The 19,800-nt window shown below is 39.6% G+C and overlaps 1 protein-coding gene across 2 annotated transcripts in view; it reads right to left on the reverse strand.

The window, feature by feature from the left end:
- The window catches only part of GOPC (golgi associated PDZ and coiled-coil motif containing), a 28,477-nt gene extending 12,050 nt beyond the window's left edge, over positions 1–16,427 (reverse strand). The window contains exons 1-3 of one of the 2 annotated variants that reach the window (XM_068938128.1): positions 16,134–16,427; positions 4,475–4,639; positions 1,541–1,564 (exon numbers count right to left, since the gene is read on the reverse strand). In XM_068938128.1, the coding sequence (XP_068794229.1) occupies positions 1,541–1,564; positions 4,475–4,639; positions 16,134–16,427 (483 nt within the window). The remainder of the gene's footprint in view (positions 1–1,540; positions 1,565–4,474; positions 4,640–16,133) is intronic. The other variant, XM_068938129.1, reaches the window with a different exon arrangement.
- Between the last annotated feature and the right edge of the window lie 3,373 nt (positions 16,428–19,800).

A 19,800-nucleotide genomic window follows, 5' to 3' on the forward strand; every position in this document is an offset into this window, starting at 1 on the left:
AAGTATTCTCTTTTAGAACCTCTTTTATTTGATAAAATATAAATAAGACCAGAATTTAGGCAGCTCTATAAAGGTGCAGTATTCACACTCAACGTTCCATTTTCTTTCTCACTGGAAATTTTGTGTGCTTTAGTTACTGAATAAAAATACATAAAGTAAAACTTTATAATGTGTTTGCATGTAAATTATTAGGAGTTACCAGATGTTTTCTATTCAGAAACAAAGCCTCAGAGATGCATGAGTTCCTTGATGTATCTGAAATATGACTTGAGAGAAGAATTACAATCTCCTCCAGAAAACTGATTTGCTAAAGCGATCTAGGGTATTTGCTTAGGCTACCAAATGTCATACAGCATACTTTACTGTATTTATATGAAATACAGACAACTTAAAAACTCTCATTGTGGTTGAAGTTTTCCCTTGATTTTCTCAGAATTTGATTCATATAAATAAAATCAAAAAGGAAGTCAAATGCTATGTGTCTAAGTGGAAACACTTTTAGTCATGAATTTTAAATGTTATACATAATGTATATATCTAAGAACCTAATCACACCGAACTGTCTTCTTGCTATTTTCTCCATTAACATGACTCTTATCCTGTGTCTGAGGTGGATAACTACACGCAGAAGCCATTGTTACACTCCTCTGGAGTGATAACATACTGAAAGAGTAAGCCTTGTCAAATGTAGAGAAGAAAAGATTAACTGCTGTGACAGGTGATAAAAAGTCTTCACATATGTTTTAAAAGTTGAGTGTTAAATGTTTTATACTTCCTAGTGTTCATAGTATTAAATAAGTCCCGCAAAATAGAAAAATTGTGTTTTCTGTTGATAATAAAAAACAATAAACTAAAAACGCAGCTGCAATATTGAAGATCAAGGGTTACAGTCGTTAGCTACCCTGTTGCTTTTCAAATAATAAGAACAAACGATGAGTAAGAGGCATGAAGCATAGAACGTAACAAAGGTAGAAAAGCTATTCCCTAACCTTTAAAGTCTACCACTGGGAAAGATTGAGAGATAAAAGTTAACTTTGCATCACCTTTCCTTTGTATCTACCTGTTACTGAGTTTATATGCTTTAGGCTGTTAAATAAGCTGGTAAATTGTATTAAATCATGCCCATAAAAAGAACTGAAAAGAGGGAACACAAGGAAAAGTTGATCCCCTCCTAAAAAAAAGATAAAGTACCATATATAGAATACTTCATATTGCAGTGCTAGATGTGTACATTATTTATGTTTTATAAATTGTAAAATAGCTTAAAATTCTGTTGAGATGTAGCAAGAGCAATCATTCAGAATGTAAAGTTGTTAGCAATAAACAAACACAGACTTAGGAAAAAGAGCACTAAAACTAGTAGAACACAACAACAAACAAACAAAAAACAAAGAAAATTCTTCACACAGCATGTTGTCAACTTACAAGAAAACTGAACAAGATAGATCCATTTTGCCAGTTTCTAAGGCCAAAATATGTAAGTTGCTGCACAAAACAAAGCAGCATTTTAAACACAGATAAAGGCAATCAGCTTACTTACCATTTCTTCCACAGAAAGGACAGACTTAAGACAGAAGAAGAGAGTTTCATAATTAGAGAAACAAGCAATAGGAACTTTAAGAAAAAGCAATAACATGAATGAGTTATTCTGACAGAAATGTACCAGCTGTTTTTATGTCATTACAGGGTATTAAGAAGAAAAATAAGCACACTACTACAAATGTACTTAGCGACAACTTTGCTATTTTGCAATAGGAATTATTATTAGAATTCTTGACCTTATTGCAGCATTGAAAACAATACTTTCTCCTAAAAATACTAGGAATCGCTATAAAGAACAGTGAAATAACATGAAAAACATTGTAATATTTTACTGAGAGGAAAAGCTCTTTCAAACAAAAGAATGCAGATTTAGTTCTTAGCTGTTTTGAACCTAAAACAAGGGTTTTAATTGATGGGATAAATAGAGTACGTAGCAGTTTTCCAAAAGGATCATAAATATATAGTCCATAATATCTGCTACACAGAAAATGGAATTTTGCTTTTCGGAAAGGATCGTAGGATATGTCACAACAGTGACATGAAGGATGGAGAAAGGTAGCCAAAAAGATACATGAACCACAAAACAGAAGAAAATTTCAACTAGGCAACTTCATATTCTTGCAAAGAAAGTCAGGTTATTGTGCCTGGACTAAGCAAATACAACACTCCTGAAAAGGTATTCAAACTAAATTACATGATGCCATCAATTTCTTCGTAACATGAAACTTTTTTAAAAAAGAGTCTTAGTTTACCACTGTGTACAATTTCACAATTCATAAAGTATACATTTATGTTAAGAGTTTACATGTAACAGAGAGTGGTTGTAATTAAAAAAGAAGCAGGAAGTAAACTAGTATAGAACATTATTTCCCCATTACAAATTTTCTTGATACCCTTTCTCTTTGCCCTCAGAGACTTTCTGACTGCCAGAAGGTCAACACTAAAGTTTTTATTTGCTAAAATTCAGATTTCCCAGTTTTGTCATTTCAGCAGTTTCAGTTTTGCTTGCTCAAGCTGTTCAGACCTTTACAATCCTCTGCATTTAGAACAGTTTAAAGGAGACTTTCTCTCCACTACAAAGTACAAAATTCATAAAGGTAAAGTAAAGCAAACTTAAAAGAGAAGCTCTGATGTTTATAAAAAAGGAGGCACTACACGGAATTAAAGGAGAGAGTGCCAGCTTAAGCTTTTAATAAATTCAACTTCAACACGGACAAAATCCTACACAATGCAAAACAAATGTAGTTCTTACTCTCAGCTGTGGGAAAAGACTCCTGTCACTAGCATGGACACTTAATATATCTTTTGAAATTGCTTATAGCAAGGTAAGGATCATTAAAAATGAAAACACTGTAAGTATGACTCCCTATCTCACTTGGAGGTTGTCTCACTAATCTTATCACAACTTAGGGACCTGAAACATTCCTAAAGTTGGTTTAAAAAAAAAAAAAAAAATTACTTCATGCAAGTATGCAGCCTAAAACTTACAAAATACTTGGTGATATTTAGCTGATGTTTACTTACAGGTCCACAAAAATTAATGATGGTTCTATAGAAACCTTATCAATCGCTTCTTATTTGCTTAAGCTATAATTTGGTACAGAATAAATTATGTACAGATAATCCAGAATATGTCATTTTGATATTGGATATGCAAATATTTAGATGGAAGTACATATAAAATATTTTACGCTCATGTAAATTATGTAATTATAAATTAATAAGTTCAGTCCTGCATTAGATATATCTAAAATATTTTAGATATTCATCCAATAAAACCAGTTCAAAATCCCAATTAACTTTTGTTTTTTGGTATGTGTTCTGACCTATAGTACTTATGAATATCATATATTTAAAGGACATGCTCTAATTCAACCGTAGCTTTGGGATCTGAAACAGGAAGGATTCAGGTTAGTCTGTTAATCAGTGATCAGCACAGATAACCTTTAAGCTTTACAATCTATTGCTGTTTCAGTGTGCATTAAGTAACAAGACAACATAGCAGAGGCGACTAACCTAATGTTCCATGGAGGCTGGGATTAGCTATTTGGAACCAATCCACAAAACTATTTTAAAAATGGCCAGACAGCTAGACTTGGATAACGTCCATGGTCAGAAACTACACTCTATATAGAATTACTTTATTTTTCTGTTTAAACATGTCTCACTGTTAGAGCATGAAACTGTGCTGTGTCTAGTAAAGAGGTAGCTTCTCATACTCTGGTTTTCAGTCAATCGCAGTTACTTGCCCAGATATGTATATATTGGCTACTGTTAACTGCTAGTGTTTTTTGTAAGATTCGTAAGTTTCCCAAAACCGCTCCACTAAATTATCACTGGTCTGTCACGTTCATTTATGATAGTCCGCTGAATGTAGGAACAGATAAGATAGTGGATGAACAGCAGATGCATCTGCAGCATTCTGAATGAGAAAGCAGGACAATAGAGAGAGGACTGCAACACCATCTATCCTGTGTATGGTAAAACAATCCCACTCCTATTCCTGTCAAGAGTATTGCTGGAGTAAAAAAATAGACTTACCTCACTTTAGGCTTTTTATGATAGGCAAACATTTTGTTGTAATTTTATATTAGAAGTTATTGTCTTTTTTTAACTTCAGTCTCCATAAAAAAAAAATTCTAAACCATCAAAATATTTTTTGTTTTACTTCAACAAACTTAGGTCTACTCAGAAAATTGTTTACGTAAAAATAACATCTGACATCCTTATTCATTACTGTGATGTTACTTAGGTTATTTTTAACTGTTGCTAACAACCAACTGCAAATGTGATTTAAAAAGAAAAAGCTAACTCTCTCCAACCTTCTTAACATTAAAATTTGCAGTGAGCCTGTTTGCATTTTCCGAGGAAGAACTTCAGCAAGGGGAAGAAAAAGTATAACACAATCCTTCATTCAAGCCACCGTACTCACCAGTTTTGCCTTAATAGCCCCAGAATCAACACTCTGACCAGTCTTGGCATGTAGCTGAAGCTGAACAGCATGGAGTTGCAAAAGCTGATCGTGCACTTCCTTTTCCAGTACTGCTTTCTCTGCCTGAGTTTCTGTCAGTTCAGACTTCAGATCAACTAACTGTGCCTGGAAGATATAATCCATCACAGTAATTAGAGCAATGATTAAAATGGGGTCATCAGACCTGTGATACATAGATAAATTTTCTGCTGGTACATATCTGCTATACACAGTGTTAATACAGATGGGAGTACATTCTGTCAAAAGTTCCTCTGTAGTCCTGCTTACAGATTGGATCATTTACAGGCCTTTCTCCTCCCTAACTGCTACCACATTTATTCATCCACAAACACAGTGTTAAACAGTCATACTGCTGAAAATAATAGTAGCCAGGTTTTTCCGATGCACGCAACCGGGTTTTTCTGATGCTAATGACCACTCTGAAATAGGGTAACTGCATTAACCTACAGTAGGATTTACAACCATACCAATGTAAACTCAATTTAAAACTTAAGTATGATGAAATATTTTTTTGAAAAATTTTCTACAATTATTAATGCAATGCTGAAATAAAGTAAGTCAATTTACAAGTGGTCTATTATCATCATCAGCTTAACTGCAACAGTCCAGGAACCGCGCAAACCAGAAGCCAAGAATTAAAAGGTCCCTGAAAATGTCCATGTAGAAAACCATCAATAGTTATTAACTCTAAAAATTGGTTATGAAACATTTACATACAGTTTACATGCAGTATTTCTATCTGGAATAACAGAACAATTCGAAACATTATTATCCTTATGTTCAAGCAGCATTTTATAAAATAAACTACCCTCACACAAACTTTGAAACTAGTATTTATCCAAGGAAACACAGAAGATCTCAGAGGAGAGGAATTTTAATCATGCTTGATATTTTTTAAGAAAATTCCCAGTTTTGAGGGTTTTTTTTTCTTTTTTGCTTCAAAGCAAGTTAAAAGTAAAAAGGAGAAGTCACTGATGTTTCAAAAAAAATCTCTCAGATGAAAGCAGGGTATTTTAGATATTTTAACAACATTATACAAATGTATTTTCACAATGAATATCAAATTGCAAGCCAACACTCAACCGTTCAATTAAGTAAATCACTGCTTTAAAAGATTTGTAACAGTAAAAAAGGCAGGAAGGATTTGACCATCAGTGGGGAGTACTTACTGGGTCTAACTTTAGGTAACTAATTTAGATGGACAGCCTACTTAAGCTTCCAGCATAATTATCAGACATAAGTAGGCTCTTTCAGAGGTGATCCAGAGCACCTATATTGGAGCACAATTTGATGAGACAGGTCAAGGCAATGTCCACCTCACTGCTGCCAGGAAGAATCTCCCTTCTCTCCCCTGGCTTCCCCCCCCCCCCCCATCAAATGCCACAGGGACAAGGGTGGGGAAAATCCCTGTCAAGGAGCTTGGCTGACCTCAGATCCTACTCCCAGACCGCCCCGGAACAGAGTCCATCTCTCTCCAACCACTTTGATGGAGCCTGGACAGACCAGCCCGGCATTTAATTTGTGCCTAAGAATGGGGTTGTGCACACTTGCTCTTTCTGACTTCTGCACGGACAAGAAAACTTGAATAATCTGGAAGCCCTCACACAACTCTGAAGTGGAAATTGCCTTCTACAATGAAATAATATTTAAAATACTATGAAGCCATACCACTTCAGTGAAATGGGTTACTTACAGAACTATACCACTGTGCCTAATAACTAGCCATTGCTGTAGTCTCTCTCTTATGGATATTCTACACTTCAATACAAACACACACACCTGAACTAACGTAGCTAAAAGATAGAATTAGCGTAAGAGGCAATGATATAGTACAGAGCAGATGATTTAGACCTTCATAATGAAGGCACAATTTGATCCCTTCACAATTTTACACAGGCAAAAAAAAACAAACAGACAAGAACCCCACCATTCACGGATGTCCTGTTCCTTTCAAAAGGGTGCTAACAGTTACTATAAAAAATTATTATAATTTGTTATACACACATACACACGCAGGTATTTTAATTCAAAATGCCTGGATAAGCAGGAAGTAGCAGAACAGAAAAGTTACGCCCATTTAACACTGTCCAGCCACACCTTGTAGACTTGACATGTAAGGAACAAACCAGCGTTCAGGCATCACAGTAGCATTTGTCTCTCTGTGCAAATCACAAACCGGTGAGAATGACAGCTATCAGTTTGGCAACATGAATGATGCTCCAAAGGGGTCACAATGAGACTGTCAAACTTACAGTAAGAAACAATATTCTTTATGAACTAATATTTAAAACCATACCAAGCTTTTTTAATAAGAACATTGAAAGGAGAAAGTGCAAGCATCACAAAAATGCACACACATCTGTGTAACATGGAAATAATTTATTTAGACATTATAAAAGGTGATAAATCCATTCCAGAAACAGATGTAGACAAGAGTCACACCCAAAAGGAAATGCTAGTATCAAACCTTGTGATCTACTTCTGTGAAGGCTGATAGTAAATCTTTACATTATTTCACAGAAGTTCTGCCTTTTGCAGCTTGGCCAGCTTATCTAATTTTCCAAACCAATGTAATTTCAACCAACAGATATATCAATTTCTAATATTGTAAGCTATTTTCTACATGAGAAGTAATGACAGCCCTATATATTACTCTTAATAGCAATGTTCCGTATCTAGAATTCCCTCAATTCTCTTTTAAGAGAATCATAGGAAAACCCCACTGGAAAATTAACAGCTCCACATTCAGTTTTGGAAGATATCTGCTAGAAAATGGGTGGAGGGGGGAAGAGGAACGGGTGTCAACACATGGAAGGATGAGCACAACCAGGAACTACACTCATCCATTCTGCCAGCACCACTCGCTGCACCAAGCAGGGCTCCTATGGAAAGTGACGGTGGCAGATCATATAATTATAGTGTTTCAATTTGCATGAACCTAACAAGGATAAATGAAGGCTACATAGGCAACTGTACCAATCCTTTAATTGGTAGGTTTTTTGGAAGTAATCTATAACAAGACTGTCAAAGGAGAGATGCCATATCATATAGTAAAGGTCACCTGGGACTGCTCTACAGTTTGTCAAGAAGTCAGGTGGGAGCAGGAGCAAGTTCACCTTCACAGTCAGGAGAGTTTAGGAAGAGCCACCAGACAGCAAACGGTAGAAGAGAAACTCTCATGGGGAACAATAAGGAGTTGGAGTTGAGGTGAGTTTTAATATATAATTTCACTTCACCCTTTAAGTAACTTCCTGGTTCAATCAAAGGAGGACACACAAAAAGTTCTAAACAGAAGGATATTCCTTTTCACTTTCGAATATTTATTTTACGAGATGTAAATTTAGTAGTATTAAACTAAAATAAGGTGGAAGTGATTTTACATACACAAAAAACAACATTAGGAGCTCTAGCTATATCAAAGTTGCATAAAATCTCCAATCTATAATTAATGACTGACGCTAAAGTCCTGTTTGTTAAGTTCTAAAAAACACCCTGCTGCTCATTTTCCAATTGCGTTGTTAACAGAATAACCACTTTTGTTGTTAAATTATTTCCAGATTGAAACTGGGGAACTGACATGGCTTTTCCTCTAAAGTTAACTTCACACAATTTCAAACCAAAGATTTTTCATGAAGGAAGTTGTAATACAAAAATATTCTACATATGAAAGACAAATCCACATTATTTCCCCTAGAAAATACATAGCAGACGGTTTATTGTCAGTCTTGCATGTGACAAGTTAGACTCCACACAAAGCACATACCCTTAACTGTCAACAAAGGCAGCATCATTTTAACGCTCAACAAATGAGCTACTTGAAGATACAAAAGCTATTGTAGAGTAAAGGAATAATTTTTTTAAAAATCCTAATATGTTTTATTTTTATTATTCAAGGCAGTATGCTATCATTGTAAGAAGAACCTAAGACAGTAAGCAGGAAGCATGTGTAATTTAGTTCAGATTCTCGTGAACTTAAAAACCTTTGGTTTGTTCTAGCAAAATTACTTACCTCAGAAAACAATATTAGGGTTTAATGCATAGTATTACTAAGTATTACCTCCAGATAAACCAGAAAAGATACTGGAGTCCTCTGCTACTAATCCAGCAGAATAAATACATGTAGCCTTTCAGCCAACCAAAACTACAGACGAGGAACAAAAATTATAATTTTTTAACAACACTACCACATCATGCAAAGGCAGAAAATGCCATTCTGAATCCTATGGACACTGAATGAAAGGGCAAACGGAAGAGTAATTATCCTAGTGTCAACAAAGTTTCTGAACTTGCAGTAATTGCCCACGTCCACGGGCAGGAAATAAAAGGTCATTTACCTTACTCCACTAAGGCACAAAATATTTTTTATTTAACATAGCATACAACTGTGCAGATTAGCAATTATCATGGAGTAGTTAACTGACCGCAAGGTAACACCCTAGCTTCTCTCTGAGAATTTACTTGCGAGTCCATACAGTTAGTAACAGGGATTCACGTTGGAGTACGGTTAACAAAAGTATGATTTAATCATGAAAACCTACATCTAGTCCTACAGTAGACACAGATGGAGAGAGAGATGGAGAATCTAGCAGACTGGACACGTGACGCACAGTTATTTGCACAACTCCTTTCCCTTTCATTCTTACTGGTTTTAGTCACTGGTTAGTGACTTCTGAGGTGTTTTCAGCTCATTCTCCAACCCACCAAAGTCTTAAGATACTTTCCTCAGACCAGGATCCATAACTGGAATTAAGTGCCAGTGGCAAGAGGAAGTGCCTGGGTCTGGCCCTAGAGTACAGGCCAAGGCTTACTGAAGTCAATCAGAAAATCACCAAGGTGGTTATTACAACAGGTCAGGGCACTTATTTCAAAAGCTCCACTTTCCCCATTACTCTGACCTGTGGACAGCGATAACTAAAGCTTTTTGAAGTGTTCTGAGGTCCATATGTGTTTCAGTTCAATAATGGCACCTAACTGAAAATACTGAGAAGTTATACAAATGAGTCAGTATGGGAAAGCCTAAGAACAAAGAAAAGCATTCCTGACAGAATCACTTTTTCCTCTGAAGTAGCTTATCAAGCATGTTCTCCAATTTGTTAATAAATATATTTACATTTTTGTTAATTTCTTTGTATTTACTGTTCCAATTATAATCCATTAAGCGCTCATTTCAGCTGTTTACTCCACCAATTACACACCCTTTACTCCTTGCTTTCCAACCTCCTCCTTCCTCACTGTTCTGAATAAAAAGAAATAAACCTTGAAGATTGATCTGTCTCGGGGGAAAGGAGAAACGTAAGTCTACAAGTTGCTTTCACCCCTCCCCCCTTCGAAGTACCAGTAAACAAACTCTATCACAGAAAGAGCTGCTGTGTTAGATCACCTTCACGTTGCCCTATAATCCAACTATCTTTAATTTCTAAAAGAAAAATCTGCAATCTAAGTAAACTGCAGATCTTGGTCAAATTAATCAAAAAATGAAATGAATGATAACAGAAGAGTAGCTCCCAAAGGCTAACTAAATATTTACTCAACTTTTGGTATATTATGCCGTTTACCAGATATTTTACATTTCATAAAGGTTTTACACCTATGTAGATTAAAATCAAATCTCATTTGAAATAGCACAAGAATTTTAAAACGACTCCTTTCTTCCTTAGAGGACAACAGACAGTAAGCCACGGCACTAAGCAACAGACAGATAATTATTCTGCAGAGCACTCAAACATATTACTGCCAAAATTTAAAAAAGTTTTTGTAGACAAAACAGTCCAGATAAAAAGCCTTTCCATTTTGCAATCAACAATTCTTATTTCCTATTCAAGCAGTTATGAGGTATCAAAGGTTCACAGAAATGATTTTGCAATAAAAATGCATTTTAAGGTGTCAATATAAAATCAATCCAGTTTAATTGTCGAGATTGATTGCATTTACAGTCATGTAGCTTTTGAAGTCTTTTCAATTAGGAGAGAGAGGGCTTAGAGCATTAGAAAAAAGTAAATATCACTAGGATCTCTTCTGACTATTTTATAACATATGTAATCATCTCTTCATATGTTGGTCTCACCTCTCAGAAAAAAAAAAAAACTTAGGAGTTACTCACCCATCCACATGTACATCTTACAGAGAAACACGAGCGCTAAAATAACTAACCAAAAATCATCTACTTACAGTATCTCAGATCTGTACTCAAGGATCCTATGCCAAGGGTTGTACATATACAGAATAAAAATACGGACCTTGCCCCGGACAATTTACAATGTAAATATAAGAAGTAAATGATGAATAACTATAACATGAAAGAGAAGTACAAATATGGAGGGTATTCGTGTAGTAGGAAGTACAAATGTGGAGGGTATTTGTGCAGTAGGAAGTAGATAGATGGCACAAGTTAACCTTTTTTTTTCCATAATCAATGCTGCAAAAGATAGCCTGAATGAGGAATTAGAAGGTGGCATTATCACGGCCTCTCAGACCCAAAGCATCCCAGGAAGCACACAAAGAATTACAAGGTTTTACAAAGCGGGATAATAGCAACCAACCTACTGTGTAGACAGGAAGCAAACAACCTCTCATTACTGAAAGAAAAGGAAACCAGTGGTTGGAGGCAAACAGAGAGGTGGCATTGTCGGAAAAAATAATGACAACTTTTAGCTTTGGGAGTAGCTTTTTCATTTTCCCTAGTTATCATTCCAAGAATTTCTGCAGTATGGACAAGAATTGTATTTGGATTTACATATATGAAAGAATATCCAATTTATCCATCCAAGTCCTAAGACTTATCCATCGTCCAGACAGGAGGACTCAAAATAGGACCGAGGTGAAAATAAAAGCCAGGTTAAAGGCCTGAGTAATAAGAGGGTAAGGCAGTCACATCACCCACCACAATCAATGAAAACAGGAGGACGATCTGAATTCCCTCTCTATCAAAGCGCAATCAGTGCTTTTTGAGGCACGTAGCAATATGCTTTTCATTATTTCAATTCAGTATCTCTAAACGCCAGCAGCTAGGTCTTTAAAAAGCATCAGAAACAAGCAGGCTAGCAATGAAAGCCACAAAAACTGTTAACATTGCATCATTTTTACCTTGGTTTCCTGATGAAGGCAGTCCTGTGCAATCATTTTGTCTATATCTCTACATTTCCCCCTATTTTACCCTCCTTCCCTGCTGATTTGAGTTGAATCTTGTTTTCCAGGTTCAACCAAATTTGCCAGCAGGTAGAGGTGTGTGTGATTAAAGTTCCCACAACATGCAAGTTTTGCCCCAAACCGCAGCTCAGCAGGAAAGAGAGGTCTATTAATGGCCTCACTGAGGGAAAAGTGGGAAGAGTCAGATCTTCCGCTAGTTTGTTTAATCCACCCACAGAAAAAGGGGGTAACAGCCAGATGGCTAAGCAGTGTACATGGAGTTCTGAGCTGCTAACTGTGCTGCTGCCTCTTGACCAGTGAGCAAACCAAAAATGTATGCAAATGAAAAGGCACAAGGATGTTGTGGTGTGGAAACTCGGAGTCCATGGGAGAGAACTGGTAATGCCTAAATGAGAAGGTGTTAGTGGCTCAGGAGGATGGTGAACATTTGCATTATGACAAAAACATTCCCAGTAAATCAGCAGGAAAACAGATTCATTAGTTCCAGTGATTCTGTTACTAACAACACACTAACTATGTACACTTTTTAAATAGCTAATAACATGACAGAGGTTCCTATCAGCTTTAGCTGATATATGAACAAGTTACCTGCAGAAGAACTCAGCATACAGGAATATATTCCTGCAAACCTGTTAACTGATTCCAAGTTCATCAAGGATATAAAATTACAGAGGTGATTAACTTCCTAAACATACACTTAAATATTTTCCTGAACTCTAGCATCCACATTGGCTTAACGCAACTGTCAAGACACACAGAGTGCTCCACCAGGCATTCCCTTCTAGTTTGTTCATTTAAAATTACAGAATCAAATTAGCAGTCGCAGCGCCAGAGTTAAGGTCAAGTTCAGCTTTCACTGAAAGCAGAGGCACATCGACCTATTTCTTTTAATTCTACAGAAATGCATTATACGGAACTTTTATGTTTTGAAATGAATATTTTAAACAGTGTTGTACTTAGCATCTTATATGTTTTCATACCGAATGATATTCAAAAGGCTAAAACATCTCTTACTAACTTGCTCTACATTAGAATCTGAAATTCCACACACTGACTACCAGCCTGCATCTGCTGATCTGTATGTAATGCTTTCAGAGAAGGAGCACCACAACAATTTCCTTTAAAATGGCTGTCATCTTTTGTTCTAACAGCCTGAGGCCCCTACTGTCCTCCATCAAGATATACTCCTTCATTTGTTCAATGTGTTGTACCCCATGCAAGTGTAATCAAGTCGATGTTAGAAAAGATGATGACCTCTAGCATCCAATGCATTTTTCCTCTTTAATAACCTACTTAATTTAACTCTACCCTACTGTGAAAAATGTAGGAAAAATATGAAAACACGTCCTCCTTCTCTTTAGTTTAATCACAGTAGTACGAGTGCAACCTTTCATCACTCTAAAGCACAAGCAAATTTATCGGCGTACATTCACTGTTCATCTGCACTGTTCATCAGGTTCCTTCCAAAACTGACTTAACTCTGAATACACCATTTTACCTAGATCCTCTCTTTCTCTAGCAGTAGGCATTATCAACAATGTCAAAACATTGTTTGTACCGAAATCCTAAAAGCAGGAGCTTCCATCATCAACCAAATCACTAAACTGTGCCTCTTAAGAACAATTATATCAATCAGAGAATGCACATTAAGCTGATAAAGAACAGCTCTTTTCCTGTCGGTAATATTATAACATGACCAAACAGTTCCGCTAAAATTGAAGAAACAGAACCCACATTCAATTTTTTTACTAATTTTTTACTATTACACTGATTTCCCTTTGCAAAATAATATCATACTCTCAATAAGGCAATGGTATGCAAAAAGTAACTGCCAGAATAAAGCCTTAGCTTCTAACAGTCACTGGCACACTGAAGTCAAAGTATTACTTTGATCCAAATAAAAGGCATATTTCTGAAGATAGATTTAATGTATTGGCTTGAATAAATGTTTGTTACCTAAGTAAACTATGGCTCATGACACTTCACCAGCATAATGAAAACTTCATATTAAAGTGTACAAGCACTGTAAAATTACTATTGTGAGCTATTAAGAAATGACTATAATTTGAAATATTGTATGAGATACAGCACTTTGCATTTTAAAAAACATAAATCCACTTATCATATCTTAAATTCCAGTATTAATCCTGATGAGTTCTTCAAAAATTGGTAACTGTATCCTTCAATCTGGACCCAGAGGCTTCTGATTAGACACCTGTGCATGTAAAAAGACACTCGTTCTCAACAGAGCAGTTCTTTTATAGATTTTAAATGGCAGTTCTCACTCCAAGTTTAAGGGTCTAATAATGATGAGGTCATAAAATTAACAGCCTTCAAGACAATACTGCAAGGCAATACCTTCTAAAGGTCTATCTAAATGACAAAAACTCCTGTATATGTATAAGGCCTAAAACAAGTATTAAAACTATTTCACAAAATAAAAGGTTTTTGCCTCACTTCTGAAGTGCCCACTCCAGATTCTCAAAACCATTGTTATCACTGAATTATTTCTCACACTTAGACACATACACTCATGATGCTACTGAAAGTTCTAACTGTGCTCCTTTGCTCTTCAGCTCGTTCACGACTGAGGCACAGACCTTCAGTTATTAGGTGCCTAGCCCCTGACAATTTTAATTAGATAACAAAATATCTTTCAGGATCTGAGTTTTGTTGTTTCCTTTCAAAATATTTAAGCTTGAAAGAACTTTTAAAAGACCTATTTGCCATGCGTCACTCATTCTCTTAAAATAATCTTAAAACTCATATGTTTTACAAGTCTGTGCACAACACCCACCGTGCCCACGGTGGGTGCAATAAATACTGATTGCCTACTATAAACTCATAAATCTTAATTTACTACACCTATACAATTAAGCTCACATACAGCTTGAGAGTACAAACCCAGTACTAAAAACGTGTATGACAATAAAGCAAAACAAAAAACAAAGAGTACTGCAAACACCACTACAGTAAGTGTCTGGTGAAATAAAGACTGCAATGAACAAAGCTCTTTGTCTGTGGGGGTCTCTATTCTACTCTGAAATATCTTAATTCTCGGCTAAACTCTACGAATACAATTTTGCATAACAGTGCCTTCATATCAGGAAGGAACCATATTAAAACCAAAGCCAATTTACTGACTTCACTTCCTTCAGTAAAGTACTGCAGAAGTGCAGGTTATGGTTTGAGGACTCTTAAATTCCTTTATTACAATAAATATAATAGGGAGGTTTAAAAGAACTGAAGTCTATGGTTTATTTGCCTACTGAAGCTCTTACAAAGGACATATCTTCATAGCTTCTGAGAAGTTTTTCCCGTTCCTCCTGTATATTCCGAAGTTACTAGAAGAAACAAGAGAACCCTAAAAAGCACAGCCTACAAGAGATATTAAAGAAATTGGGGTTTTCAGCCCAAAGAAAAAGTGAAGGAAGACATATCAACAATCTTCTAATATGTAACAGAAAGAAGGGCAGTTGCTATCCATATCTGTCTGGAACAAGACAAATGACAACACCTACTAAAAGAAAGATGATTCAGTTGTAAAAGAACATTCTGGCAGTCAGAGACGCCCTGTTTCCCCAGAATCTCTTTCCACAGTCCTCCAGCTCTTGTGCAAGTAACAGGACGTGCAGCCCCTCCTCCTGAGCAGCATCAGCACCAGCCAGCGTGGCTCCACCAGATGCTTCTCTCTTCCCACCTTTACTGAAGTTCTCAATTAGACATGAAGAAAACTTTCTGACAGTAAAGACAGCTAGGCATTATTTTCTTCACAGAATGTGCAATGTCTACTACTAATTTTATGAGACCAAGTCAGGCAGGGAGCTATCTGATCTGCCTTGGAGCATGGAGGAACAAGAGGACCTGTTAAATCCATCCATAAGTCATTGTCAGTTTCATTTACTTGTAGGCTGGAATAACACTCTCATTTTGACCACTGACTATAAGCTTTAAGTCTCTTGGTAATACGTCTTTTTCTCATCTTGAAAGAGCTTACTGAATTCACCAGGGACCTGATGCAAATGTAAGACCAGCCAAAGGCATCTGTTGCTCAAGAGACAAAAGCTGCTGCTTTCAACTTCAGAGAACTCTTTTTTGGCTTGCACTGCTTCACGCTCATACTGTAATAATCAAACCCAGAGGATCAGCACGCCAGGCCCGAGTCCTGTGGGACAGCACAGAGCCTCTCAGAGCTGGGTTAACCTTCCCCAGCTGCCGCTGCCCTGGCACCCAGCCGCCACAAGGCGCAGGAAGGGTTCTCGCAGCCGCTCGCATCTCCTCGCAGGCCCTCAGCAGCGGGCGGGACATCCCTCCCAGTCCCTCCTCGCCCACCCCAACACCTCAGCGCAGGGCACGCCGCCACCACCGCGAGCCCGACGGCACAAACCCCGTGGCGCCCACCTCTCCCTCCCCACAGGCCCGCCGCCCCCGGAGGGCCTCAAGCCCCCCTCACCTCCAGCTTGTGGTTGATCTGGGACACGGTCTGCGCCTTGTGGCAGAGCTGGGCGAAGCAGGAGCTGAGGCTGGTCATTTTCTGCCGCCCCTCGTAAGTGATGTCGGCCTGGTCGGGGTCGATCTCGCCCAGCAGCAGGTCCACATCCACGAAGGCCTTGTCGAACTCCTTCTCCAGCACTTCCAGCCAGCGGAACATGGACACGCCGCCGCCCGGCGGCGAGGCAGCGCCGCCCGCGCCCCCGCCGCAGGCCCCGGCGCCCGGCCCGCAGGAGCCGCCCCCCGCGGCCGACATGCTGCCGCCCCCTCCCCGCGGCCCCCCGCGCCCGCGAGGCAGGGCTGCCGCCCCTCAGCGCCCGCGCGGCGCCTCCCCCCGCCGCCCCGCTCCGCGCCCGTCTCCGCTCCCGCCGCGCAGGACAACGCGGTGGTGGCGGTGGCAGCAGCAGCGGCCCCAGCCCGGCTCCACCGCGGGCAGCCACGCAAGGAAGCGAAAGGAATGCGCCGCGCGCGCATGCGCGCCGCTGCTGACAGGCGGCCTCCGAGGCGGCGCGCTCGGCCGCCCGGCGGCGAGCTGCGAGCGGCTCGTGCTGCCTGCCACAAGGCCAAGCTGCGGCAGGCAGCAACGGCCGAGCCCCAAATCCCCGATCTCGGCCGCGACGTCTCTTCCCGTGCTGCGCCACGAGGGGGCGCCGCTCTGCGCAGCTCGCCCCCGGCCGCCAGGCGGGCGCGCCGCCTGCCGCCTCGGAGCCCTTCCCCGTCTTTCCAGAGGCGCCTTTTTCGGTGTCGGCGGTCCCCCTCCCTCCGTACGGGCGTCCTCGCACGCGAGTTTCGCCTGTCCCCGGATCCCCGCAGCCGTTCTCAAGCCGCCCTTTCTCCGGCAGCCCCCAAACCCCTGTCACGTCCCTCCCCGGCACCGCCCAGCACCCCGAGCTTTGGGGAGCCCCCAGGCAGCTGTCATGCTGCGCCCAGCGCCGCAAACGCGCCCGGGCAGCGGGCGCCTTGCCACGAGCCCCGCCCGTGCCGGCACACCGCCCTCACGCGGCCAGGCGCACGCTGGCGGCACGGCCTGGGGCAGCCGACGGCGGGCCACGCCCCTAACGGCCGCGCCCGGGGCAGCCGACGGCGGGCCACGCCCCTAACGGCCGCGCCCAGGGCAGCCGACGGCGGGCCACGCCCCTAACGGCCGCGCCCGCCTTCGCCGTCGCCGTCGCCGTCGCCGTGGGAGCGGTTAGGAGGGCAGCGGTGCTCCCAGGCTGCCATCTCTCGGCCGCCAGCGGCGGCTGTCTCTGAACAACGCTTTCAGACCTGGGATAGGGCGCTGCTCGCTCCGTCCGCCCTATCCAGTCAAATGCGTATCTTTCTCCTGGTTAGGAAAGCGAGCCTTCTCACGCTTTCCATTTGAAAAAATGGTTCAGGAGACGGATGTCGCTGGAATATTGGTACAATTACTGAAAATATATTCATTTCCCCCCCCATTCTGATATGGATTTCAGTGAGACCATTGTTAGTAGCTTTTGTAGAGATCTCACGCAGCTTTACTTCATTGCATCAGAGTAAAAATAGTAATTGCACTTCAGAAGAGAAAAAGGGTAGTTTTAACCCAGATCAGCACTCTAATCCTGCCTCCAGCACGGCCCCACAGGCTGCTCTGCTAGCACAACTCGGGGGTCCTCCAGTCAGCAGTGGAGTGGAACTACCCTGACTGTGTAGTCATGCACAGAAAATGATCATGGCATGTCCCCTGCGTGCCCCACTCCCTGGGCTGTAAGTTATCCTGGGGCGAGTTTCTTTCTGTTGCTCCACTTTGCATAAATAATTGATTGGGACACAGAACGAATGAACAGCTCAGTGGTTCGGCCACTCACCTGGAACGTGAAGAGAGATGTTTAAGCAAGACAGAACTGTACTTCCATCAATCTGTGCTTTCAGAAAAGCTAGATGAAAGCAAACTCTACACCAGCAGTACGTAACACATTTCCTCTGGGATCTGATATCATAGCTTTGACAAGAAGCTTACAGATCGTTATTACAGACCTGCTCATTTGCCATTTACTGTTCAAATTGTCAGCAAATTGAGATAGGTTGTAACGAACTGAGAACCTAACTGGGGTTCTCTTCCTATTAAACCCATCCATGACAGCAGAAAAGCTACCAATACCTTTAAATATATACCTATACAAAGAAATCTACTGGCTCAGTAAATTTGGATATTCAGAATAATAGCTCAGCAAAGCGTTTAAGTGTTTAAACTCTAGACATAGGCACCCAAGTACTTTTGCACGAGCCAAGTTTAACAGAGCATTTGTTTGACCTTCATTCAAATGTTCATTCTCCACAAAGCATATCATATTGACTGTGTCACAGTTAATTCACAATAGACAATCAAAGAGTTTGCTGTATCCAAACCTAAACTATCATTGTTGTCATTATTGTTTTAAATTAGTTCAGCCACATGATAATATACAGCTTGTTTCAGGATTATCAGTTTTATTTGTTAGTTTTGGCTTTGATTCTGGTAGATATCATACTGGAGAAATATCTAGAGGATAAAATTCCATTCTCTGCCTTTTAAAATGGAACAATAATCTATCACTTACCTAAGTATTAGCATTTTCTGTTAATGTATCTCAGTCACACTTTTAAACATTATATGCTTATCTTGATAAAGTTTCCCATAGTTACTATGTAGCGTATCTATAGCAAGTACTACTTTTAAAAGCATATACTTGATGTAATTGTCTCTTTATAAGAATCACGCATTCTCAGCTTTTTAGAGTGTCCTTTCCCTCTAGCGTAGGGGTTGGTCCAACTCTATCTTAAATTGTATTTATCTACAGCGGTACCAGATTTTTCTGGTCGTTAATTTTAACTCATTCGTCCCTTGTCAGTGCTACATTTGTTTTGCATGTCCTTACATTTCACAGGTCAAACAAGGTTTTGTCTTTACTTCTTTCACTCAGAGATTAGCTTCTCAAATACAATTGCTTTCTAAGCCTGCCTCCAGAGTAATAGTTGTCTAACACTTGCTGGACTATGGATAAATGAAAAGGAACTTTAAGGAACTTTTTTTTTAAGAAAGCTGTGACACCAAGTCTACGGAAACGTAGGGTACCACTGTGTAGTATAGCTGAGTATTCCTCAACAGAAATTCTTTGTAAAAAGGCGGTTAACATTAAGAATATATGTCAGGGATATAAGGGTAAAAACATGAGTATTTTAATTATCTTAAAACTATAGTTGCAGGACCCCTAAAAAATTCTGAGCGATTCCAGTTACCCTTAAAATGCCTGCCAAAAGTAGCCAGACAACCTTAACTCTGTTCTGTAGGCAAATCATGCAGTAATTATGGAAGTGAACCTCAGAAAAGTTAGTAGTTTGGACCCTCAATTCGATTAAATTGATTTTAAATAAACTGTAGGATATTCTACCCTGATAACATCAACAACATGTGATAGTTTGAGTCAAGTAACCTACCAGTAAGAATTCTTGATATGTGGGTCTAGTTCTACTATGCCTAAGAGATATTTCTAACAGTCAAACAGTTGCAGCAAAATATGTGCTAAGAAAAATTTAAATTGGTTCAATACCTTTAATGTCAAAAGGACCTCACTTAAAGTTTCCTGATCTGCTGATCTGGCCCTATCTTACAGCAGAGCTAGGTTAATCAC

The sequence above is a fragment of the Struthio camelus genome, chromosome 3 (genome assembly GCF_040807025.1).
Source record: "Struthio camelus isolate bStrCam1 chromosome 3, bStrCam1.hap1, whole genome shotgun sequence".
In the NCBI taxonomy this organism is placed as follows: Eukaryota; Metazoa; Chordata; class Aves; order Struthioniformes; family Struthionidae; genus Struthio; species Struthio camelus.